Source organism: Muscardinus avellanarius (genome assembly GCF_963383645.1).
Source record: "Muscardinus avellanarius genome assembly, chromosome: 6".
NCBI classification, from domain to species: Eukaryota; Metazoa; Chordata; class Mammalia; order Rodentia; family Gliridae; genus Muscardinus; species Muscardinus avellanarius.
Window position 1 is genome coordinate 39027735 of NC_137791.1, and position 26405 is coordinate 39054139.

At 41.6% G+C, this 26405-nt stretch overlaps 1 protein-coding gene across 2 annotated transcripts in view; it reads right to left on the reverse strand.

Moving 5' to 3' along the window:
* Nucleotides 1-26405, reverse strand: part of ANK2 (ankyrin 2) — a gene marked incomplete at both ends in the record, with an annotated part of 247348 nt that overhangs the window by 11567 nt on the left and 209376 nt on the right. For both annotated transcript variants that reach the window (XM_080697143.1, XM_080697142.1), the window contains 9 exons: nt 538-838; nt 2424-2685; nt 5309-5452; nt 7070-7201; nt 10085-10159; nt 11717-17923; nt 20937-20958; nt 22544-22576; nt 24663-24785. In XM_080697143.1, coding sequence (XP_080553269.1) covers nt 538-838; nt 2424-2685; nt 5309-5452; nt 7070-7201; nt 10085-10159; nt 11717-17923; nt 20937-20958; nt 22544-22576; nt 24663-24785 — 7299 coding nt within the window. The remainder of the gene's footprint in view (nt 1-537; nt 839-2423; nt 2686-5308; nt 5453-7069; nt 7202-10084; nt 10160-11716; nt 17924-20936; nt 20959-22543; nt 22577-24662; nt 24786-26405) is intronic.

Genomic DNA, 26405 nt, shown 5'->3' on the forward strand with positions numbered 1-26405 from the left:
AGTGTGATGCCAGGTGTGCAAACAGGTTCGATGACACTGCAGGCCCACACGTTCCACTCCTGGCAACTTACCTGAGACCCGCGGAGCCCCAGCACTAGCCTCCATGCCTCGGTTTACTTATTTGGCAAAGACGATTGTTTCACCAGCAGTTCTTTTTTTTTTTAGCAAAGAGTAATAAACTCTGGGATTATGGTCCAATAGCTAGCACCACAATGGTGTACCGTTTCTTCCAGATTTGTTAATGGGGATTGCACCCAGGGATGTTCTACTTCTAAGCTACACCCCAAACCCCATTTTATTTATTTTGAAACAGGGTCTGAAAAATTGCCTGTGCTGCCCTCAAACCCATGATCTTCTTTTTCTCTGCCTCCCAAGTACCAGAATTACACCAAGTGCCAGGCCTCTTCCAGCTTTTAAAAGGACTGGGAGTTTCCCTGGCCCAGTAACAAAAATAAGCCATCAGAGAAATGGAAATGGAGGAAGGTTTGCAGCTTTGTTACAGGTGGAAAGGAAACAAGAGAGGAAGGGAAGTCTTGCCTTTTCAAAAGCTGCATCTCCATCAAGTCTTTCAAAGGTCTTTTCCTGATCCTCAGCGGACTCCACTATCAGGAGGCTGGTGTTCCGTGGGGAGCTCTCCTCTATGGGCTCTGGGGGCTCATCCGGCGGCTCTTGCACGATGGGAGAGGGAGAGTCTCGCTGCTCGCTGGATGCTGGGGTCTGAAGGCTGGGCCTCTTCTCCCCAGGTGGAGTGCTAATTTCTTCAGGAGTCTTGCTGGGAGATTGACGCCCCATGGAGGCTTTGTGTGTCTCTGACCCTTCTGTTTCTGGGGTTGTCACACTGGAACAAAAATGCCAAAGAATCGTCAGGCGCATTTGCATTTCTCCTGCTTGAGCAAGAGAACTGTAAGAAAGATAACGCTAGTCTTCAAAGTCTATGATTGCCAAGATTGCTTTTGTATATTTGGTCAAGAAGAAATTTGAAAAAGACAACACTGTAGGATATTGTACAGTTATAGCTCACTGGTGTAGCATCAGTGACGTGTGACCCTCTGAATATAAAAAGTATCCCCCAGTGGATTATGGGTTTCTAACCTCTACAAGGCATAAGTTATAGCTTCATCTTTTCCTTAATGACGTAAAGGAACATAAGGATTTGAGGTGTTTTAAATAACAACTATTTGTAGATAATACTATATAAGAATTAAAATTTGGCAGAATAAAATAAATCCCCGGGATAATACAGTTATTGCAATTATAACTTTATAGACATTGTTATTTGCTTCTGAAAAACTAATAGAGGGATCTGTTAATGAAACTTTTTCTACTGAGATTTTTGGAGTTCTTCTGATGCATAACTATCTGAACTTTCAGTCTCTAGTTTATAAATAAAGTGTTTTGTCTTTTCTCCTCCTTTTTCGTTTTGTTTGTTTGTTTGTATCTAGTGCTGTTCTGTCATGCCACTGATATTAAATGCCCAAGGGCTTCTCTGACAGCCCCTCTTTCCTTCCCTTTTGCTCCGTGTCCTTCTCTCTAGTCCTGGCCTCTTCTTCCTCAAGCCCGAAGCCTGCAGGCAGCTGGGGGAGGCAGCTCGGTGGAAGGAGAGAGCAGCTGTTAGCCCCTGCACCCTCTTCTCACCTTTCAGTGTCCACAGGACAAACCTCAATGACAAAGGAAATGCTGTGATGTGATCTGGTGACACGCAAGTCTCCAAGTTCCGAGTTAGGGAGTCCTTTGACTTTCTGATGGCCTGTTTTCTTTCTCTGGACAGCCAGGGTCATTGGAGCTGCACTGCTTCTCCTGGGCTTCCTCAAGCCGGGGCGGGACCGCTGGGCTGCATGTGCTCCTTGGCTTCCTTTAGCTAGAGGCTCTAGAAATCTTTATTCCCACTCTAACCCCATTCCACCTTATTTTAACGGTCATTTATTCTGTGTGAATAATTTGTGTTGCATTTTTATTTCCACGGCTCTCCACCCTGTGGCCGTGCTGAATGCCCATGCCCACGTTTCTACACTGTCACTGCTCACACTCCAACAGCCAGCGTGACAAGCACCATATGGAAGCTTGAGAGCAAATGGAGTCCCGCAACTCTCCAATGGACTGTGTTTACACGAGGTTTGCATTCCCAGTTACAGCTCTGACCTCTGACTCTGTGCCATGAGTAAAGTGTTTGTCATTACCATAATGTATACATGTGGAAACAGAGACTCAAGAAATGGTCCAAGATCACAGAACTTGGTTCAAGCAGGTCCATACCACACAGCACCATCACAGTGATGATCTCCTAAATATTTCTATTTTGCTTTTCCTGTAGCTAAGTCATTTGCTATAGGTAGGGGTCATTTTAAAACGATTTAGAATGATTTGAACTTGTATATGCCTGGAACTCCTGTCATATCGACAGGCAGGCTTTATTTGAAACTCACAAGTACTCCTGCTTATCTTCTTGCATTTTCCCTGAGAAATCTGGCTGGATTTGTTCCTTGCATGTTTGGGGAGAAAGTGCTGCTGCTGAGCTGTCCCCCTCAGTTTTGGGGACACAGTCCTGAAAGGTGGAGTAACCAACGGAGATGTCTTCCTCGGAGACGATGGGGGGGTGATCGCAGGACTCGCTGTCTTTAGAAACCACCTGCTGCTCACTCTGCTTGTGCTGTGCAGGGCAGAGCTCCTCTTGAAGCACCGAGAACCCTGAAGGAGAGACAAATTAATTTAAGTTTTCAATTGAAGCTCTCCTACGTTAAGTGTGTTTTTACCAAGGAGCTTCTATGTGCCATGTCCCGAGATAGGCCCATGGGTAGAAAAATGAAGACCTGCAGGATGCTGACTGCAGAGGGACCAGGCGAGGTGGAGTCAGGTGAAATGCAGAGCTCCAGGGCCGGCCGTAGTGCCAGGTGCCTGTGGGAGTGCCATCCCCAGCACTAAAGAATTTGAACAGGAAATGCACAGGGCATAATGTCTGAAGGAGACCTTGGGTAGGTGGGAATCCACTGTGATAGTCAAGACATAAACTCAAAGTGGGAAGAACACTGAACACCAGTAACGGTCATCACAGTAAAAAGTTAATGTATACTGAATTTTTTTTTTTTTTTTTTTTTTTTTTTTTTTTTTTTTTGGTGGTACCGGGGATGGAACCCGTCTACTTCCAGGCTACACTCCCAGACCTATTTTTTTTATATATTTTATTTGGAAACAGGGTCTCTTAAGCCAGCCTGGCTGGCTTTGAACCTGCGTGATCCTCCTGTCTCTGCCTCCCAAGTCTGGGGATTACAAGTGTGTGCCACCACGCCCGGCGCTGTATACTGAATATTTATTTACTTAATGCTTTGCGTTACTTACTTACTACTGACTGACCACAACACACTATGGATAGTACTCTTTTTATACAGTCTCTTATGCCAGGCTAAAGAATTTTATTATATAATGAGGAGTTACTGAAAGATTTTGAACAGAGGAGTGAATGATATTCATCTATTTCTTTATTCTGTCAACCAATATATATTGAGCATCAACTATGGAGTCAATATATTGTTTAGACCCTGGATCTACTGCAGTGAACAAGAGAGAAAAAGCTTCTGTCCTTACAAAAGTGATATTTTGTCAGATGTATAGTAATGATAAATGTTAGAAGAAAAGTAAACCAGGGTAAAGGTGAAGAGTAGATAGGGCTGGTATTTTAGCTGGATGGGGCAGGAACGGCTCCCCCTAGGAGGTGATTTCTGAGGAGTGACCTACAGAAAGTGAAAGAATAAAGGTTCTGTTGATCTGAGGGGAGAACACTTCCGGTCAGGGGACAGCGAGCACCAGGGCCCAGCAGAACCCCGGAGGCGTTCAAGGACCAGCATAGAGACCACACAGGCTTCTGGGACCAGAGAGGGACAGCAGTGGGGGATGGGGATGCGCTGTGCTGCTTCCGCGGCACGTCCACACACTGCATAATTTAGACATAGGAGAAGTAAGAGGCCACAGAAAAAGAGACCGAAGAGCACAGCCAGCAAGGTAGAAAGAAAGGAATACTAAGAGAGGGTATGTACAGACGGAAAAATTTAAGAAGGAATTTATCATCTGTGACCAGTGTTACTAAGGAGTGAAGTAATTTGATCACTGAAAATTACACATTGTATCTGGCAGTAGGGAAACAACTGGCAAATTTTACAAAATGGTCTGCAGTAGATTACAGAGACAGTAGAGAGTTCTCAAGAGTAGAAAGAGAGGAGAGGAGGAACATGAAACCCAGGCTACTCTTGAATAGGTTTTGTATAAAATGATAAACAAACCAGAAATACAAGAAGGAAAATAGCATAAAAGGCGCTATTTGCATGTTTTTTTTTTAAAAAAAAATGGGACCTGCTAAAGCGTGTTTTGATACAGTTGTGCATGGTCCAGGTGTAGGAAGCCAAAATGGATACACATAGGAATTAAGGCCTTGATTAGGTAAAGGGGGGCTAAACTGTGTACAATAAATCTAGAGAATCTAATGCACAGTAAAGGAGGTAAGTACAACACATGCATTAAGGTGCACTCAGAGCCAGATCTGGTGGCCCACATCTGTAATCCCAGGACCTGTGAGGTTGAGACAGGAGGATCACAGGTTCCAATACAGCCTCAGCAATTTAGCAAGACTCTCAGATCCTGTTTCAAAAGAAAACAATAAAAAGGGCTGCAGGTGTACTTCAGAGGTATAATGCCTCTGGGTTCAGTCTCCAGTCCTACACACACACACACACGCACGCACGCACGCACGCACACATCTGGGTAGAATGTGCGGTACAAGAATGTGGACATTTGCTTATGATTCTATTTTCTGAAAAAAAATATAAAACATGATTATCAGCTGGGAATAAACAAGGAAAAGAGAAACATTGGGGTTTCAGGGAAGATGTAGCAATAGGAGATTGAGATTGAGCATGCAAATGAATGATAATAAATTAGAGAAACTTTTGGAAAGGCGCTAGGGCCAAAGGCTGGAGGGCCTGGAAGGTAAAAAAAAAAAAGGAAGTAAGTGTAATGCCCCAAGGAGTATACCACTCAGAAGCAGCAGTTACCAGTAATGATAGTCTTAGTTGTATGCATAGAAATCGGTGGCTAAGGTAGAGTAAAAAATATAAGCACCAAAAGTGCCATCGAGAAACCAAGGAGAAGAAACTGGATGGCTCACTCACAGTGATAGTCAGGAACACAGAATGCACAGTGGGGGACATGCATAGGACAAGCTGAGGTGCCAAGCTGTGGTCACCAAGCTGTGGTCTACCCTCTAAAAAGGATTCCACGGGCGCAGCGCCTGAGTCCCCTCCCCCGCCACACACACACTGACCTTCACTGTGGTCCAGGGTAATGGTCTGTTCAATTTCTGCATAGCTGTGACTGATGCGCTCCTGGAGAGGCTCTGTGCTCGTCTCCATGAGATGAACAATATCCATCCGGTTGATCTTGGTGAGACATTCAATGAGGCTGGTATCTGAGGTTTTACAGAAACAACATTTATTGTATCTAAAGGGTACTCTTTCTTTATTTTGTGGTACTTAGAATTGAACCCAGGAGGGTTCTACCTCAAACCTTTTTATTTTGAGAAGGGGTCTTGCTAAATTACCATATCCTGGCCTGGAACCTGTGACCCTCCTGTTGCAGCCTTTCAAGTACTGGGATTACAGGCATCAGTCACTGTGCCTGGTTTCAGATATCCTTTAAATAATCTCTCTCATTTAGTTGCCCTACTAAATTTTTGATATTTGATAGGAAATAGCCAAAGCCTAAGTAAAGGTCTTTATGACCAGGAGATATGCACAAAAAAAGAGGGGCCCAGGCCCTAAAAGTAGAGCTGTCTGATAACATAAGTGACACCCAGCCAAATCTAAACTTTAGATAAAAAAGCCAAATATTTTTTAGTATAAATATGTCCCAATTATTGCATGGCACATACTTATACTAAAAAAGTTGTTTTTTTTTTTAAATTTAAATTTAAAGCCGGTGGCTTTAAATTGTGGCTTTAAATGGTGGCTCATGCTTGTAATCCCAGCTTTCGGGAGGCTGAGACCGGAGATCGCGGTTCGCAGCCAGCCTCAGCTACTTAGTGAGGCCCTTTGCAACTCAGTGAGACCCTATTTCATTTTTTTAAAAAATTTTTTGCGGGTCTGGGGATGGAATCCAGGGGCACTCGACCTCTGAGCTATACCCCCTGCCCTATTTTTTATTCTTTATTTTGAAACCAGGTCTCATTGAGTTGCGAAGGGTCTCACTAAGTAGCTGAGGTTGTCCGAGAACCGTGATCCTCCTGTCTTAGCCTCCCGAATGCTGGGATTACAAGCATGCACCACCATGCCTGGCTGAGACCCTATTTCAAAATAAAGAATAAAAAATAGGGCTGGGGGGTGTATCTTGGAGGCAGAATGTCCCTTGGTTGCATCCCCAGTACCATTAAGTAAATAAGTAAATAAATAAATAAATAAATTTTAAATTTAACCAGGTGCCCACCCTCCCTCCCTCCTTTCCTTCCTTCCTTCTTTTGTTAAATCTGGTAGTGCTACTGAGAAGAAAGTACTGAGACAGACTGGCGACCACGGCAGTCTTGAGGTAGCGCTTCAGGGAAATATTAGCAGAAGTGGGGTTAGACCAGCTGGGGCTGAGAAGCGGCTCTGATTCATACATCTTCTCATATTATTTCATGTCAGAACATCCATATGAACTATTTCATGAAAAAGCCATTTCATATTCTCCCCCATCTATGTTCTTCAAAGGAAGGGAGAACTGAATGTGCTACCAACAAAATAATGATCAATGAAGCAATTGCAATGATTATCAATATTCAGAAAATGTTAAAACTTGAGTAATATTTCTGCCAACAGGTAGAGCTGGCATCATCTCCCAGCAGTTAACACCATTCTCAGACATACAGTGCAAGATCCCTTAGGCCACGTGTTTATTTTAGAGAGCAATAGCGTGTTCTTATTTGCTGATGGTAGTACTTTGAATTGATGTATGTAATTTTACTCTTGTGCCGCATTTGCAAGAAGGAGGTGGTTGAGCAAAACATTTCCACCTTTAGGCTTAGAGCTTTTATTCAGAATTCTGCGCCTACCTGTAGCATGTTTCCCGTCCCTTTCCAGCCAGTACTTTAACAGTGCATGGCTCTGGTCCTGAAGGGAGTTGGGGTTCTCAATTCGAATCTGATGAATTTGTTCCTCAGTGAAATCCAATTCTCTTGCTAACTCTAGAAGAGAAAACAGTATGTTGCAGACACATTGACCTCAACATATGAACCTCTATACCTTGCTTTGTGATTTCATGAGTATTGTGTTGTTGCATGACTGTGCTTGGGTTCTTTTATTTCTGTATATCAGAAGTGACTCATATATCTTGTTTTTCTAGTACTGATTATAGGTCTTTTTCTTTTATGATGTTATGGAATTGATGACTGGCATAGTGGAAACAGCAAATGTGAAACCGAGCCTAAAATATGAGTAACTCAGGTCCTGCTGATTCCAAAATGCAGATGAGGCTATTAATACTTGCTCATATTCTTATCAAGATAATGGAAAAGAAATGACTAAAACCAGTAGAAAAAGACCTTTTCTTGTTTTTAATTATCACGGGTGATATTTTAAGTAATACAAATCCTATTTGGGGATACTTGGATAAATACCGTGTAGCTCTCTTATGGTGATAGGATAAACTCCTTTTTTTGTATTGATGCCACATGAATAAAAGGTCTGGGGAGTAGTAATTGGCCTGGGGTAAAGCCACAGTCCTTTCCCTTAAATTTTGGTATCAATATTCTAGATGGGTATTTATACATTATACTTTGAGTATATGTTTGTGTAGGTGTATATGTGTGTGTAAAAGGTGTGATTTCTATTGTCAATTTGACTATCTGTTAAAATTACAAATATCTGTGACCCAGAATTTCTATTTCTTAGAATAAACCCTACAGATATACTAAAATATATACCAATAAAAAGAATATTCGTTGCTATTTGTAAAAAAAAGACCCTAAAATTAATTAACAAAGGCTATTGATAAAATTATAGAACTTTCACACAGTAAAATTAAATAGCAGTTTAAAAGAACATAATAGAAATGTCTATGCTGATAGAATATTTACTAGAAATATTAGTAAATAAAATCTAGCTTACTTTTACATTGTAGGCAAAAGTGGGCTTTTTTTTTTTTTTTTTTTTTTTTTCTGAAATCATGAGCGTGTTAGTAGTTACCTTTGAAGCATGAGGCTGGAACCCAGAATTAGATGTGGGAGACGTAACTTCTTTCCACTGTTTATCATTCTGCACGGTGGCAGAGTTTTAATTTTCACAAAATGTATACATACATATTTAAGGAACAAAATAATTTGGGATGCTTCCTATCTAATGACTTCATCAGGAGTATTTTGATAATATACCCTCCAATAAAACCTTCAATAAATAAGTCTGATCAGTATTTAAAATTATTGAAAGAAAGAAAATGGCTATTTCTCCTGTTTCCAGTCATTTATTTAAAATTATTAATTTCCTTTAGGAGTAACATAGACTCCTATTCCTCAACAAATCTTCAGAAATTCTAAAAAGAATATTAACTTTATACTGTTTGTCTCATGAAGTTGTCACAAGTGACAAAAGAAACCCAAACCAGACTAGTGAGAAAGAGAAGAAGAGAGGGAGAAGAGGGAGGGAAGTGTACATGATAATCTTTCTGTAATATGGTAAGTCACAAGTAGATGAAAGGCTAAACAGTTTTTATAAATCTATAAATCATGATTTGAAAATAAACCATATTGATTTTATAGTTAACCTTTCTTTGTTATATTATTTAACATATTTTCTAGAAAAGTTACTGAAATATCTCATTCATATATGTTTCAATTTTCACTGAAAGCAAATTTCAGTACTCTTTACTATGAAGATATCTGATCAAATGTATCTGAAAGAAGCAGCCAGGGTTAAATCTCATATTAAATTTTATGAAAACTTTATCAAACAATGGTTTAAAATGCAATAATCTTCTGGGTGTGGTAACACACACTTGTAATCCAGTGCTTGGGAGGCCAAACAGGAGGATCGTGGTACAGGGGCAGCCTCAGCTACTTAGTGAGGCCCTTCGCAACTCAGTGAAACCCTGTTTCAAAATAAAGAGTAATAATAATAAAAAAAAAAAGAGCTGGGGGTGTAGTTCAGGGATAGAATGCCCCTGGGTTTCCTCAGTACTGCAAAATAAAAATAGATAGATAGATAGATAGATAGATAGATAGATAGATAGATAGATAGATGATAGATAGATAGATAGATAGATAGATAAGATAAGATAAGATACAAGCCAGGCGTGATGGCACACACTTGTAATCCCAGCATTTGGGATACTGAGACAGAAGATATCACGGATAGCCTCAGCTATCCCTTCACAACTCAGTGAAACCCTGTTTCAAACTAAAGAGTAAAAAATAGGGCAGGGGGTGTAGCTCAGCGGTAGAATGCCCCTGGGTTGCATCCCCAATACCAAAACAAAACAAAACAAAACAAAAAAACCCCAATAATCTGAGCAAGGCATGGTGGCACATGCCTGTAACCCCAGCTTGTTCATGGCCAGTATCAGCATTTAGTGAGACTTTCAGCAACCTAGCGGACCCTGCTTTAAAACAAAAAAAACTGAAAAAGAGATGGAGGTGTAGCTTGGAGGTAGAATGTCCCTGAGTTCCATCTCCAGTCTCCCCCCTCCCCCCTCCCCCCCTCTCTCCCTTCCACCCTCCCTCCCTCTATCTCTCTCCCTCCATCCCTCCCTCCCTCCCCCACTCAACCTAATTCTGATATCCACAGCTGTCAAAGAGGGGAGTGAAGGCTGGTTATTTTAAAACTCTTCAAATCTAAAGTTATTCGGAATTTCAGAGATGATTAAAGGCCTGCTCTTGCTACACTGTTAGCCAATGTCGAGCCTCACTTTTCTTTTTCTAGTTCACAGTTCATTATCCTTTTCAATATTCCACATAGTCTTTCTCAAGTGAAGGGTGGGAAAGGCCATTTGCACCATTACTGACACTTGGCTGATGTACCTATGTGACTTACACTTTGCAGGCTTTAGCTAAAAAGATGGGTTGCACTCATTTTACCTGTCCAGCTGAAGCCAAGGTGATCAGCAATGTAAGCCAGCCTTTCCTCAATTCGCTCTTGCTCATCCTGGGGATCTACAGAAGGTCAAAAACAGAATGACCAAAGGTTGTCTATGACGTGAAAGGAATCACAGTACTGATGATCCAAAGAGAGGAAGTTGTTTGTCCAAATATTTGAAAGTAGTATATTTGAAAGTAGTGTACATTTTAGACCATGTTAAGTTGTCTGATTTCTTGGGTGGAATGGGGAGTAAACCTAATACGACTCATGGAAACCATCTACTTCCATATCTCTTTAATCAAGACTCATTACTGGACATAATTATATAAATCAATGATTTCTAGACATATTAAAAATTTCCTTGTAAATTATTTGAGAGAATGCTGCCCGCCATAATATGCTAATCTTGCTCATAAAGGACTAATAATCACTAATAGGATGTAAAAGTATAGTAATTGGATAGGATCTCTTATTATTGCCTATGGAGGTAGAGATCATTTCTAGGTCATGTCTAAAAGAAATACATCATAAATTCACTACAGATCTTGATTATGGTTTGGTTAGACCACCCTGGATTTATCCATTGTGGCCAGAAATAGCATTTACCTTAGTTCTAATAACTTGGAAGAAGAGAGGAGAAAAATCACATGCATGTGTATAGATGTTTTATTAGTATGCATATGTGCTTTTTGGGTGAAATATCTGCCTGCTTGAGACTAAGCTCCTACCTTACTCTCACAGACTATAATTTTCCTCTTCTTTTTTAACCCTCATGTATTTATTGGTAGCATCTTGGGCCATGGCATTGTAATTTTTTGTATAGCCCAAATTTAAGACTAGCAGTCTTCATTGCAGAGATATTGGAAGACCAGAGGCCACTGCTCAAAGTCATCTGTGGTTTCCTTTTATACCATTCATAGAGCCATCATTCTTTGACAGTCAACTTATATCGTGCAAAGTTTGAGTTTTTGTTGTCTGCTGCATCTGAACGGAGTACTTTCTCCATTCATCTGCCACATAAATGAAAAGCATATTTTTTTACCTTATGTTTGTTTGCCTAAAGTGTTTACCAATGGTATCTGAAATCCAACCTCTCTGAACCAAACAAATGATCCACAACAATTGGAATTTCAAGATACATGAAATCTTCTTAAGCAAATGGCTTCCTAATAGTTACAGAATTGCAAGTACAAATTATTTTGGAGTATGCAAAGATAACGAGAAAAAGCGATGAAGTCCTCATGCTATGAAACAAAAACCCATATATTCATGTGCAAAAGCAAAAGTGCTTAATTGGAGGCTCAGCCTGGGACTCCAGAACAACAAAACTCAAAGCTTGCACGGCCTTACGTGCAGCAGCTAAAGGAAGGCAAGGTCATCATTGCCTGGTTATGTCCTGTTTTCCATAAGCATTCTCATTACTCAATCTTGAGATTGTTTTCATAGACAAGAGTATACAGAAAAAGCACAAAACACAAAAGGGCTTACACAAACACAGTAACCACTACAGAAAGCTTAAAGAAAATGAGACACAAGTCACCAAATAAAACAAACAAACAGAAAACAAAAATAAAAACTATATCCAATTCATGACATGCGTAGCACAGGGAATCCCAGTGGCTGTCAAATACCTTCAGCATGGTCATGGCCATTTTCATCAGGGATGCGTTCGATCAGAGTCTCAATGGACTCATCCCAAATGGGCCTTGTGTCAAAGATGTCCTCGGGAACTGAGTGCTCGGTCTCAACAGGAGGCAGATTTTCAATAACTGAAACTTCCAGGGCACTACTACTTTCATCATCTGAAACTAATTCCTGCTCCCTTTCTGACTGTGTAAGTCTGTCCACTAGTTTGGAAGCCTCGTCACTAATCTCCTCAAAGAACTCTATCGAGTTTCTGTAAAGGTCAAAGAAATGCTCCTTACTTTCTTTTGTAGGACTCATGCCCCCCCTGCAGGAAGACGTGGTGCTTCTGCTCTTAACTGGCAATCGGGACGCGAATGTCTTTGGTCTGGTGGCCCCTTCTTCCAACTCTAACTCGAGCTCCTCCACCCCCTCTCTGCTCTCTGTTTCTGACTCGGTGTCACTCCTGGCCTTTCCTGGGCATCTGGTCTTTGAGTCCGAGAGACTGGCATCAGAGTCAGATTTGCTCCTACTACCTTCTGTTTTGCTTGCAACATCCTGTCCCTGAGGAGCCACTGTCTTCTGGAGAGCCGAGTCGAGATGTGAGGGCGGCTGCTCCACTCTTTGGACCGGTGCTTTGATGGGGATTTTGGACTTTGGCTTTGTTTCATCCTCTTTATTTTCCTCATCCAGACTGGATGGAAAATCTTCAGAAAATGCACTTTCATCCTCTGAAAACGGAGGTGCTGGGACTGAAGCAGGGACAGTCCTTACAGGGATTTTGGATTTGCTTTCAGCAGAAGTCACATTTTCCATGGGCGCAGTGGGGATTTCGATGACGGATTTCTGTTCCTCTGGAGAAGAATCAGGAGAATCCTCATCCCGATCTGAATATACAGACCTGGTGACTGTGGAAAAATCTAACTTAACTTGTACAACTGGTGCAGGGGAGTCGGGGCAGGGAGCCTGCCTCACACTGGCCTGAGAAGGTGGGTCGCTCGTTTGCACAGGGGGGAGGTCCTCGGTCCCTGTAGAAGTAGCCTCTTTGGTGGGCATTTCTGTGCAGGCTGAACTTCCCACTTGGGGGTTAAGGTGAGTATCTGAAGCAGATAGTTCCTCCAGTTCCTCACTCAAGTCGTCTGGAACTAACTCTGCCTCATCATCTAATGTTTCTTTTGATTCTGAAAGTGCTGGCGACTCAGCTGCAGCCTCCGTCTGCGGGGGCTCAGCCCCAGAGCTTCCTTCTTTCATGTCCTCAGAGAGAGGCTCATCCCTGGATTCCTGTCCAATTTGGAAAAAGTGAAAACTTTCATCTGCATAGGACCTTTTGGTCATATCAATAGCACCACTTCGGGTCATCTCAAATAATTTGCCCTCCTGAAAGAGAAATGGATTTTGCTCACTTGTTGGGGTCCCCTCTTCCGTTGGGGTCCTAGCAGGAGTGGTGTCAGGGGTTGTCCCCTGAGACTGTCTATCCACCATCAAACCAAATATCTTCTGTTCTTCCTCTTTCACTCGAGCTTCAAACACTTCATCATCTTCACGAATTTCACTCCAGGAATCAGAATCCACGTCAGTTTTTGTGATGATAACTCTGCTTATTTGTTCAGTCACAACCACTGGTATATCTGGTGCAGTAGGCTCTGAAGATGGGGAGCCTCTCTCTGATTGTGTTTCCCACAAAGTACTTTCTTGTTTAGATTCTAGTTCTAGGTTCCGGCCCTCAAAATTAGATTCTTTGCTTGAAACAGTTGTAAGAGAGGAGCTTTTCACTACTACATCTTCAACAGAGGATGTGATGGTAACTGAATACGCTTCAGAGGAGTAAAAACTTGTACGACTCACATCTGTTTGGGTTTTGCTTTCTTCACTAGAGAAAAAAGATTGGGAAGGAACATTGTCATATGGGCTTGTGATTTGCAGATCATCGATTTCACCTGTCTCTGTTGGGTCAGACACTGGAGCGTCCGTGGAAAACCTATCTGTTTGGATCATAATAGACGAGTCCTGAATGAAACAGTCTTTTGGTATGCTCTCCAAAGTTTCCTCAGTTTTCATGACCTCTGCTTTTGTAGGAGAAGGCGTAGAAGTTGTATCTTCATCTAATTTCTTTTCTTCAAAAGATTCTGGACAGTGAGGCAAGGAGGATGTAGAAGAAGAACTTTCAGTGGGACCATCCACCTGTGGAGATCCCATACCGGGCTCCTTTCCTTCTGCATCATGTTCAAGAGTGTCTGGGGAAGCAGGTGATTCTTTATGTCTGACTAGCTGCTCATCAACATCATTGCCAGTCAAATCCTGGAGACCTGCAGAGATGGGGGTGGCTGAGCTGCTAGGACTCACAGCCTCACACCCATGGCCATCACAGACTTGTGGCTGATTAGTGTCTCTGCTTAGATCACCATGAGACCTATCTGCACCATCGGTGGAGATAGGATGAGCGTCTTTGGCCAAATGGGATCCACAGTCTTTTTCTTCTCCTGAGTTCCTTGGCTTTTCCTGAGTATCTTCATTCATCTTGAAAGTATATTGTTTGGAAACTATAGGCTGGAATTGGACTTCTTCTGGACTGGAATTGGAGTCCATGCTGGATGGGAGTGGGGAAGGAGGTTGCACTCGAATAACTGGTTCTGATAAAAGGCCTGAGTCTGCATCTTTCTCCAGCTGGGTCAACTCTGGCTCACTTTCTGAGGAGGAAGGCTTTCTGTTCTCTGAAGTCACCAACACAGGGACATTGCTTTCAGCCTTCACACTCTCCGTCTGTTTGGGTTCATCCACTTCTGCTGAGCAGTCGGCATCTGGGTCAGAGGACGAGGAAGACTCATCTTGCTTGGGTTCTTTTCTGGTGTCCCTTTTCTGCTTTGCTTCCTGTTCAAGTTCATCAAACATTTTAATTTTGGTCACCATTTTGAACATCTCCTCTTCAGGCGTGAACCTCTTTTTCTCCCCATTTTCTGAGTCATCTTCCTCTGCACACTCATGGATCACAGCTGGTTTGGGTGCACTTGCATCTATAGCCTTGGGTGTGACCTCATAGCTAACTTCTTCAGAGCTAGGAGTGTCGGGAGAGAGAGGGCTCTTCCCTGAGCTCTCCATGAGCGACGTCTGCTCAAGACTGTCATCCTCAGCACTGCCGTCAGGATCTCGGAGCAGTCGGGACCTCATAGAGGCCACTTCTGTCATGAGTTCTGTTTTGGTGACAGGTGCAGGAAGAGGAAAGTGACTTGGAAGAATTCCCGCCTTCGCCTTTGGCTCCACAGGGCTGCTTTCCAGAGAGTCCCGGCAAGGGGACTCCTTCAGAGGACTTGGTTCCAGAGAATCAGGAGTTTTGTGTGAGGAGTTATCTTCTAGGACAGGGCTGGCTTCCAGAGAGTCCTTGTGGCTTACTGCTAAGGATTCATCAGCCACTGGGCTGAGGACCTCACTATCCCGGCTAGGGAGAGGAAGTTCTAACCCTTGGGGGCTTCTGATTACTCCCTGGGGCTTTGATTCAGTTCCTGTGTCTGTCTTTGGAGAAGCATCAGCCAGTGGAGAGACCCTGGCCTCTTCTGAGGAGGCTGTGGGTTCCTGAGCCTCGCTATCACTTGGTGTCTTGTGAGCTGAGCTACTGAGCGCAAGGCGGTCATCACAGGATGCTCCCTCAGTCAATGCCTCGCCTGTTTCTTTCATTACTGACACAGCACAGCTGCCAGGACAGTCGCCTTCCTGTCTGGGGCATGTGCTTTTGGAAGCGTCTGGGGTGGTCTCCTGCTGAGCACACCTGGCAGAAGGCCCTGAGCCTTCCATGATGGCGGCACCCTGCTCTCTAGAACCATCACTGATGCCTTTGCCTGTGGGATGCTCTTTTTCTGAATGAGTTTCTGTAGGTGTTTCTAACTTGGTGGCTTCCTTGGTCTCCTCACTTTGCTCCTCGCTTTTCTTTGGTGAGAAGGGAAGGCTCTCGGGGCTGGTCTCAGGGGTCTCTGCCAAGCCCTCGTGCTTATAGCTCTCTTCGGAACTGATCTGAGGGGTCCCCTCCATCAGGCTGCCGCATGGGGAGCCTGCTATCCCTTCGTGCTTTGGGCTCTGGGAACTGCCATTCGGGGGCCCACTCTGTAAAGACAGAGCCGGGAGGAACTGGTCTCTAGTGTAATCTAGTGGAAAGGTGGTGTTGAAAGGACTGGTGAGGACTTGGTCTAAGTGGAGCTGTGCCTTTTCGGTCTGTTCACTCAGGCGGAATTGCTGGTATTTGTCATTGTCTTCTAACTCTTGCTTAATGACCTCAGAAAAGTCAGTGGAGGTTTTCCTGTCTGGGCTGATCTGGAGGTCCATGTCTCCCTGGTCGTCAGCCATCTTTTCTTTGGGAATTTCACTCTCTCCCTGGCTCTCTTCTGCAGGGCCTGACTGAACGGGTTCTGGTGTTTTGTGACTGGAAGCTTTCTCCTTTTCTCCAGGAGCTTCTTCTCTCTTCAACCCTGTGGGGGATGTCCGGATCGCTCTTCTGGGTTCCGAAGCCCCAGTTACCAGGAATCTCTGGCCTCGTTTGATTGTCTGACTCTCTGTTCTGTGTGTGTCTTTTGGGGTTACTGTCTGCCCCTTTTCTTTTTCTACCCGAGCTTTTCCTTTTTCTTGGGACTGTTTTGGTTTTGCTGATTTGTGCTCAAAGAGTCCAGTTTTATGCTTAGAGGGATCCTGACCTGACTGGAATGCTTTCATCAACTCCCGAACAGACATCGTTTCCTCGATTCTTTCTGTTTTTGAGGTGGGGGACACAGGAGGTTGTTTTTCTGCTTTCCCAGAAGGCGACACGGGCAGGTGCTTCTCTGTTGTTTTCCCAGTGGTTGGTCCAGGAGGGTGCTTTTCTGTTCTTCCCGAGGGTGAAACAGGTAAGCGCCTTTCTGGTCTTCCGGGTGACACTGGAGGATGTTTCTCTGTTCTCCCAGATGGCGATACAGGTGCCCGCTTGTCTGTTTTTCCTGAAGGCGACACAGGCGGGTGTCTTTCTGTTTTTGTCGATGACACCGGGGAGTGTCTTTCGGCTTTTGTGGAGGGGGATACAGGTGAGTGTTTCTCGGGTTTACCTGACAACACAGGTGAGTGTCGTTCCATTTTGGGAGAGGGCGACACAGGTGAGTGTTTCTCGGTTTTACCTGAAGGTGATACTGGAGTGTGCCTTTCAGTTTTTGCTGAGGATGAAAGGGAAGCGTGCCTTTCTGTTCTGGAGGAGGGTGGCGCAGGCCCATGCCTGTCTGACTTCAGAGAGGGCGACGAAGCTGGCTGTGCTTTGGGAGTGGCCTTTTTCGGTGTGTCCTCTTTGCCTTTGACTCTGACAGGCAGCTTGCTTCGGCCTTTCTGTTCATCTTCCACTCGCTTCTGAAGGGCCTTTACTTTGTCTTTTATGGACCCGATGGGTGTTTCTTCAATGAGAGGTGACGTGGCTTTCGCAGTGGGAAGAGACTGAGGCGCAAGGCCTGGGTCTCCCTCCAGTGACTCTTCCGAGCTACCTTTTTTAATTTCTGTTCTGTCACCTGCTTGTAGGCCTTCCTCCTTCTGTTTCTGCTTTTCTTTTAATTTCCTTCTCACTGGCTTCTTTATCCCCAGGCCTGGTTTGTGCTGCTTCTGAGTACTGTGCTTCTCATCCTGCCCTTCATTTTCAGCGCTCCTGCCTGCCTCCCCTACCAGCCCTCGAACTGTCTGTGGCTTCTTTTCTTGAGGAGACACATAGGAATTGAGGTCCTCCATAAGGTAGTTCACTAGCCCAGTCGAGTCTTTCTCTACTTTGACTTTGTTTTCTTTATCTAGCCTAACTTCTACACAAGGACGCTCCGAGACTTCTACGGGCGCTTTCCGCTTAGCCTCTTCTATCTCCTCCTCACTGACAATAACCCAGCCCTCCTCCACTAGCTCGCTCTCGGACTGAGAGCGCGGCAGGCTGCCTAGGCCTCGCGCGCAGGTCCCGCTCCTCAGGATCTCATTCACTTTCTCTAAGTCCTCTTTAACTCTCTCCACAATTTCAAAGGGTTCTCCTGGCTCTTCCTCGGCAGCCTTCGCCAGCTCCTTCACTTTAATAGAACCTGCCTTATCAGACACATCTGTGGTCAAGATGGCGGTCATTTTGATCAGATCTTGTTTCATCTCCGAAACTTCAGAGAGTAAGTCCGGACTCGCCAGGACAGGAACTTCATTAACCAGGTGACTTTTCAGGACAGATGTTTCTGTAGATTCTGTCTCATCATCTTTGATGTGAATGAAAAACATTGAAAGTAAAATGGAAATCAAAGAAGATATTGGCAAATGTAATCAGGACTGAAAGGACACAGCGTCTTTTCCTGTCGTGGTGGAAGGGGCGACAGAGGACTGGGGATGGTGGGTCCACAAGTCTCAAGGTACAAAGCAAAGCAAGGCTAACGGAAAAAAATAAAAACTGAAAAGGAAAAATGAGCAGGAAATAACTTGCTTAATTTTCTCACTTGTAGCACATCCACACATACAACGAAGCTATTACAAATAAGACACACAACGAAAAACCATTACAAATCAAAACAAAGAAGGAACGCAGTGAAATTACACAGAATTATCTCAAGATTGTTCAGATGTTACAGATCAATGTTGAAAAAAAACCAAAAAAATAAAAAATATGAAAAAAGCATTAAAATTTGCAGAAAGTTGATTTCCTCTAGGGGAAAGCCAGTAGTAGCAAACTCAGAATGATGTCTGATGACGCATACACATTTTTTATCACATTACTCTGGAGATCAGTGTGTTTAGTTTGTCCAATATACAATGATGATAAGAAACCTATCTGAATCGGCTGCAAACTGGCATTTCATCTGAGGGAAACTCACACCTAACAATGAAACAAACAGTCATGTGCTAAGAGGCATGGTCCTTTCCTTGGGACAACCTCCTTGTTTAGACATGTAATAGACAGACCAAGGAGGAAAAGAAAGGAAAGGAAACGACAGAAACGCCAACTGTGATTAAACGTATATGTGAGTCCAGAGTTAAAATGTGATGCATGGCAAACCAAATCAGAGACAGTCACACGAGACACACACACAGTTTATGTAAGCCAAGTTATTTCCATGCAAAGCAAAGGTGGAGTAAAACTAGGAGAGGCAGCTTTGCGGAAAAGCGCAGGCAGGAGGGCAGTGAGAAATTAGAACAAATATAGAAAATGCTACTGTGGTGAAGCATAGTGACTTCCTACAAGTCATATATAAAAGATGCTTCTGGTTACAGATCTGAGGTGCAGGTTGTGAGGTCTGCAGCCATTAAAGGCAAAGAGGAAAAACTCAGTTGAACTTTTAAGATTACTCATAAAAAGACATAAGAGTTCCTCCAATGGATCCCTTCTTGGGAATTATTTCATACCTATATGAAGATTATTTAATGATTATCTTTAAACTAAAACAAAACCAACATGAGTCTATATTGGAAATTTGTAAAATATTCACAACAACTAGGAGTCATTCAGAAGAACCCATGGCATTAGAGAAGCATGGTATTATTTATTTTTAATGACTGAGCCAGATAATACATTTTTAATTCCTACCAGCCATATGCAAGGAATAAAAGGGCTATTTAAGTGAGCACAGTAGTCCTAAAGAAGAAAGAAGAAAAGAAGAAAACCACTGTTTTATTTCTATTAAAAAAAAAAAAACACAGGAATCAATGAAGGCAAAAATAATATGTTGCTGAAACAAAAGTGCCTTCTTTTGAGAAAATCTACATTTGTTAAGGAGAGATAGTATGTCAATATGCTTATGTAAAATATATTAAAATAATTTATATCACTACAGAGCTATTCAATTATAGAATTGCATCCATAATCTCAAATATTTTAACTTTGAATAATGATTTTACATGAGGGCAAGCCTCAATTAAAGCCATTCCAGTAACTTAGTAGTAAATTATATTCTGCTAGGACTTAATGAGAAAAAAGCCACAGATGACTGTACAGAACCAAACAATTAAACATGGCTCTGAGTTTTCTCCTTTTGAATTATCACTCCAAAATAGAGTAAATTTAAATAAATCTTAAAATCAATAAACATTAAAATTATATATATTTTTCTAAAGCATTTGGGCCACAGGAAGACAGTCACTGGAAATAGGCAAAACCAAAAAAAAAAAAAACCCTAAAAAGTTAGTTGAATATTACAAACCTAAAAAGAATTCTAAGAGCTTTCTTAACAAGTGTAAAAACCAATTCCCTTGATACTAGGTTTGGTTCAGATCTCTAGGTTTTAGATTTGGCCCCATTATTCAATATTTTCCCTATAATTCATTATTATGATTAGTAATTCATCTAGGAATTTTTAATTTTTACATTCTTGACTCCTAGTTGTTTTTTTTCTTTTTTTTTTTTTCAGAAAGTATTCACAGAAGTCTGTCTGATCTCAGCCTAAGGATTTTGTTACACTTCACCACAGTAAGGGGTGAGAGGGAGGGATGGGGGGAGGGGAGACAGCTTCAGCTACAAACTATTAGACAGTATCACTTTTGCAGGCCTGTAGGAAGAGAGAGAGAGAGAGAGAGAGAGAGAGAGAGAGAGAGAGAGAGAGAGAAGGAAGAAGAAGAAGAAGAAGAAGAAGAAGAAGAAGAAGAAGAAGAAGAAGAAGAAGAAGAAGAAGAAGAAGAAGAAGAAGAAGAAGAAGAAGAAGAAGAAGAAGAAGAAGAAGAAGAAGAAGAAGGAAGAAGAAGAAGAGGAGGAGGAGGAGGAGGAGGAGGAGGAGGAGGAAGAGGAGGAGGAGAAGGGAAGGGAAGGGAAGGGAAGAGAAAGAAGAGAAGAGAAGAGAAGAGAAGAGAAGAGAAGAGAAGAGAAGAGAAGAGAAGAGAAGAGAAGGGAAGGGAGAGCGCTCTCTTCAAAATCATTGTTGCCTTATGGTAAAAAGTGATACTGTCATGTCAGTGCTTAAAAAATAATGAGATGACAGTGTTATGCTAACAAATGGACAAAACAGTAGGGTGGCTTTCTAAACAAGCATAACAGCAATACCAGGGTTAACAGGGATGTCAAAAGAAAGTGAATGCTTAGATGAATAATCATTGCATTTTACTGATCATTACATATATTTGTAATTTAACTGGCCAAGCTGCTTTTATAATATATTAATGATTAACAAGACTAATGTAAAATTATAATTATTATAGTGGTTAGTAACAGCAACTAGCTTGCATCTTAATTCATGCATCTTTTTACAATAGCCAGCTTTCAAAGAAACTGAATTTTATTTAAAATCTTACTTTTTTCTGATGTCATATCGATCTGAAAGAAAACATACAAAAATTGAATGGTTACAAAGAGCATCTTGGCTCACGGCCCCTGGTGTGTACACTAAATTCGTATCCATAGTTATACACAGAGGTGGCAACATATGCTAGAGAAAGGTTTCAGTAATTGGCTGTAGTTTATTTTTTTCCCATGAGGGCCTCAATGGTTTGTATCCTAACTTTGAAAAGAATTTCTCTTTTAGACACTACAGTTGGAAAATCATTTCTAACATGTTTTTTGACCCAGGCTATGTTTGATATGAGAAATACATATTAGGAAAAAGGTCAGGGAAAGTTGGTATTAGACATTGGTGTTGATTAGTGGAGAAAAAGAAGGGGCTGGCAGACAGCATGCCAGGATGAGACACTGTACAGGAGTAGTTTCAGTGTCATTAATAACAAGCCAGCATTCCAAATTCAGAGGGCTGTGCACTGCATTTCCTGCCCGGAAGAGTCTCCAGAAGGACTCATAGAAAAATCTACATCTAACGGAAAAAGTTCACTTGCATACATAGCAAAGCCGGGTTCACAGTGTTGTTGCTCTTTCAAGGAGGCATGTAGGTGCCACATTTTAACAGCTGTTCAGGGAGGAAAGTGAGCCTAGACGGGACTGCGGGGCGAGGGGAGGAGCGGGCTGTGTCACCTGGGCTGACCGTGTGGCCATGAGGTAGGGCAGAGTCTGTCATCTCCCCTCCTCTCCTGCTCTACCTCCCAGACATTGAAAAAGGAGTTTCCTGATGATTCATTTCATTTCTGTCCTTATTTGAGCATTTTCAGATTTTTTTTATGAGGAAGGCAACAACGTATTTGTTTTAAATATTCAAGTAGATATAATTCAAATGGTGATTGAGCCCAGGTGACCCCACCAAGGCTGGTTTTCATCTGTGCTGTCGTCACACACATTCCACGGGGCTGGCGGAGGTCTGTGTGATGAGGTGTGTAGAGCACGTTATGAGAAGTGCTTGTTATTAGCATAATTTTGCATTATAATATTATGATAGTTTAATGGATGGACTGTATATTCCTGAGAGTTTTATGGTTTCAGTAATTCTTAAACTTTTTGACCTTATGACCACTTTACACTCTTAAAAACTACCAGAGAGTCTCCCAAACTGCTGTTTATGTGTGATGTTCATTAATATCCATATTGCACAGCAAAGCTGAGAAAATACTACAACCTCAAAATACACTGTTATCTGTCAGTGGTGACATAGTGATTTGTTAGCCATTCGAATGCTCTGTAGCTTGTGAGGAGACGGGAGTTAAAAGGCAAATGATGTCCTGATATTACAAAATGAGTGTTGATCTTCGTGCAACTTCAGACTAACGTTTGTGAATCTCTGAGTATGGGAAGAGAAGAACATGGAGAAAGGACTAAAATTACAGGAAAACTGGACTATTCTCTGAAGTCAATCTACAAGATGAGAAAACAGGCTTAGAGACAGTAAGTAAAATTCTGCCCCTGCAGTGACTAAGAGCATCTGTCTACCCCTTCTGAGAATATAGACTGACCATGTACTCTTATTAGTGGTTATAGCGATGACAACGGCCATTAATAAGTGACACTGTCATAAAATTACCTCTTCCTCCTGCTCTTGATCTGACTCTGATTCCTTGCCGCCCCAAGATGCCATGTGAGACGGAAAAAGAGAGAAGGAAGAGCAGTGCATTTAGAAGAGTAAATAGCTTGCCAACAAACAAGCACACAGTCAGCATACTCTTATTTTTTCTTACTAACAGTTTACAGAAGGCAAGCAGACAAATTAAGAGTACTGATTACTGATTAAAGTCTGTAGATTCAAGAGAAAAAAGAATCCAAATTGTAAGTCTACTAATTTTCGATGCTAGGTCACCAGCAGTCTCAAAGTTTGACATTCAATGTCTTTGATGGCATTTGTGTACAGAGATAGTGATGGTGACGTTCCAGTCATCACAGATACCGAGTGAAAATGTTAAAAGCTCCAGGTAAGCAGATGGTGAAAATATTATCACTACACAGGCAATACATAGGAGTTTTATTAAAAGAAGAGCTGCAGGGTATTTTAAACATGCGATATTTAGCGTTTTCTTGTTCTTCTTCTTCTTTTTTTTTTTTTTTTTTTTTTTCTGTAGTAGGGATGGAACCCAGAGCCATTCTACCTCCAAGCTACACTCCCGGTCCTATTTTTTGAGTCTTTTTATTTTTTGAAACAGGGTCTCACTGAGTTGCAGAGGGCTTTACTGAGTAGCTGAGGCTGTCCATGAACTGCCATCTTCTGATCTTACCTCCCAAATGCTGGGATTACAAGTGTGCGCCACCACACCCGGTCAGGCATTTTCTTCTTTTTGTTTTGGGTTACTGAACACAAAATTGCTCTTGACATTAGTGTGAAAATTGCTCTTGACTATCACATATCATGTCTGATATGTCTTGACTTAGAAAGAAAACATAAAATAAATGTTTTCTTTTATAGCATATTGAAAGCGCACAGCAACAGTCAGCGCTCACACCTCCTTACATGTCGGGCATTCTGCACACCCTTCAGGATGCTAATTTGGCATTCTGCTCTCCAGTGACAATAAAGCCCAGCTGCATTCTGCATCACAAGAGTACCCTGAGTTTATGCTCTTTGGGGTTGATGGAGCTATTGTTATTCTCCAATATTTGGAATAACATGTATATTTATACATATAGATATTTAATTTTTAATCATTTTATAGGAATTTGCAATGTCAAACTTGATGCTACTAGCTTCTCTCTATGTGACTGGTCTTGATTTAAAGACTTAAAAAATGTACCAATGACAAGATGGTAAAAGAAGTTGCTTTGTAGAGACAAGATTTATATCGACATATTTAGACCATATCCTCCAGATTGCAGCAGCCACCACTCTTTCCCTTCCCCAATCCATAATATTTATTTGTCAAGCTTGTTGCAACTACCTATAGAGGGCCACATTTTAGCTTTCTACTAAGACGGGATATTGGTTTAAAAAAAAACCTTTAAAGGTAATAGAAAAGAGGTTACCCACAACATTTAATTATTTCAAGTATCATCTTTGTTGTAAAATGCTCAATGAATTATGGAATAGGAAAAGATTTGAGGAAAAAGTAATGCCAATAGGTAGACTTTGGACCAGGAATTAATTTTTTTAAACAGTATTTCAAATCTTCTCCTTTTAACATGGGCATATTTTTATGCTGAAATACTGAAATACTTTAAAAAGTAATTGAATACTCCTTAAACAAGATAGGTTATAAGACAAACATAATTATTTGAATAAAAACATTAAAAACATGAAGTTGCTCTGGATTTAATAATTTGTAATTTGCCTGTGAACTGGTAGTAAACAGAAGCTAAAGGAACTTAATATCTTGGTAGGACCAAACGCACTAGCATGGTCTCAGGACAGCATATAAAACAATAATTATGTCAAAGCCATTACTGATTTTAGAAAATTAGTTCAAAATGTTAAAACTTACAACTCTCTTTCCTGTCCAATATATGCTACTAAAATTTTTTCCATCAAAGTGCATTTAATGTGAAAAAGGTGGATCTACTTTTTCTTTACTTGAGTAAGAAATCATAAGTTCAACAGCATACCAGAAATGGTTATTATTATATGCTGTATTTACTAGCTTTTGTTTTTGCTCATTTTTAAAGGATTTGAAATTAGTTTCTACACTGCCTGCCTTGCACTATGACAGATTTTACAATACCTTTGTATAAATCGGCAGGGTGATATTTAAGTTGCAGATAGCTTGATGTACCAGGCCTCTTGTAGATTTGGGCTCCTTCATAAATGATAGTCGCCCACAAGGTTCTTGAGTTGTATCACGTACCTCGAATAAGAAAGACATACATACTTCACTCATATTTGACATACAATATTTAAACCCAGTCAGATTTTAATTCTTTATTAAAATAAAAAATTATTAGGTCTCACTAAAAGTTGCTGAGGCTGGCTTCGAAATTGCAACCCTCCTGTCTCAGCCTTCCGCGTACTGGAATTAAAAGCATGAGTCACCACACCTGGCTCTATTTGTTTATTTTAATTAGGTGATATTTAAAGATGAAAAATAAAATTCACTTGTTATTGCTCAAAAGTGATTTAGAGATCTTCTTTTTCTCTTTTCCTATTATTTAGAATTACTTTTAAAAATCCATTCAGCTATTTTAAACTCTATTGAAATAAAACTGACCAATGAAAATTACATATCTAAGGTCTTGAACATGATTATTTAACATATGCATGCATTGTGAGATGATAATTACCATCAGGCTAAATAACATACTATCACCTCATATTATTACCCTCCCCCTTTCTTGTGTGTTAGCAAATTCCAAGTATACAATAATTATAATTATAATAATAATAATTATTATTGCAGTACTAGGGATGGAACCCAGAAGCATTCTACCTCCGAGCTACACTCCCAGCTCTATTTTTTAGTCTTTTATTTTTTTGAAACAGGGTCTCACAGCTGAAGCTGTCTGCGAACTGTGATCCTCCAGTCTCTGCCTCCCAAATGTTGGGATTACAATCATGTGCTGCCACTCCCAGCATTACAATAGATTATTATTAATGAGAGTCACCATACTGTACATTAGATCTCTAGAACTCATGAAAACATGCTTGCCGGGCGTGGTGGCACACGCTTGTAATCCCCGCGCTTGGGAGGCAGAGACAGGAGGATCGCGCAGGTTCGAAGCCAGCCGCGCGCGTTGGCTTAGGAGACCCTGTTTCCAAATATAAAAATGTAAAAATAGGTCTGGGAGTGTAGCCCGGAGGTAGAAGGGCTTCCAGGAACCCCAGTACCACAAAAAAAAGAAAAAAAAGAAAACATGCTCAACATTATTAGCAATCAGAGAGATACAAATCAAAACCACCTTGAGATTTCACCTAACTCCAACTAGAATGGCAATCATTCAACACACAAACAACAACAGATGCTGGTGAGGATGTGGAGACGTGGGAACTCTACTACACTGTTGGTGAGATTGCAAATTAGTGCAACTACTTTGGAAAACAGTATGGAGGATCCTCAGAAGAATGGGGAAAAACTTATATGATCCAGCAATACCACTTCTGGGTATTTACCCCAAAGAATGGAAACCAAACTACCAAACCACTGCATCTATGTTTATAGCCGCACAATTCACCATTGTCAAACTATGGAACCAGCTAAGATGACCATCAACAGATGAATGAATTAGAAAACTATGGGATATGTACACAATGGAATTCTACTCAGCCATAAAGAAAAACATACATCATTTACAGGGAAATGGATTTAACTGGAGGACATTATGCTAAGTGAGATTAGTCACAAAAAATAAAAAATTGGATGCTTTCCCTAATATGTGAAAGCTAGGGAGAAATGGGTCATAGGAAGAACTCTAGACAAAGGAGGAGATACTATAGATGAGGAAATAAGGTGACCTAACTGAGGGGCTGGGTG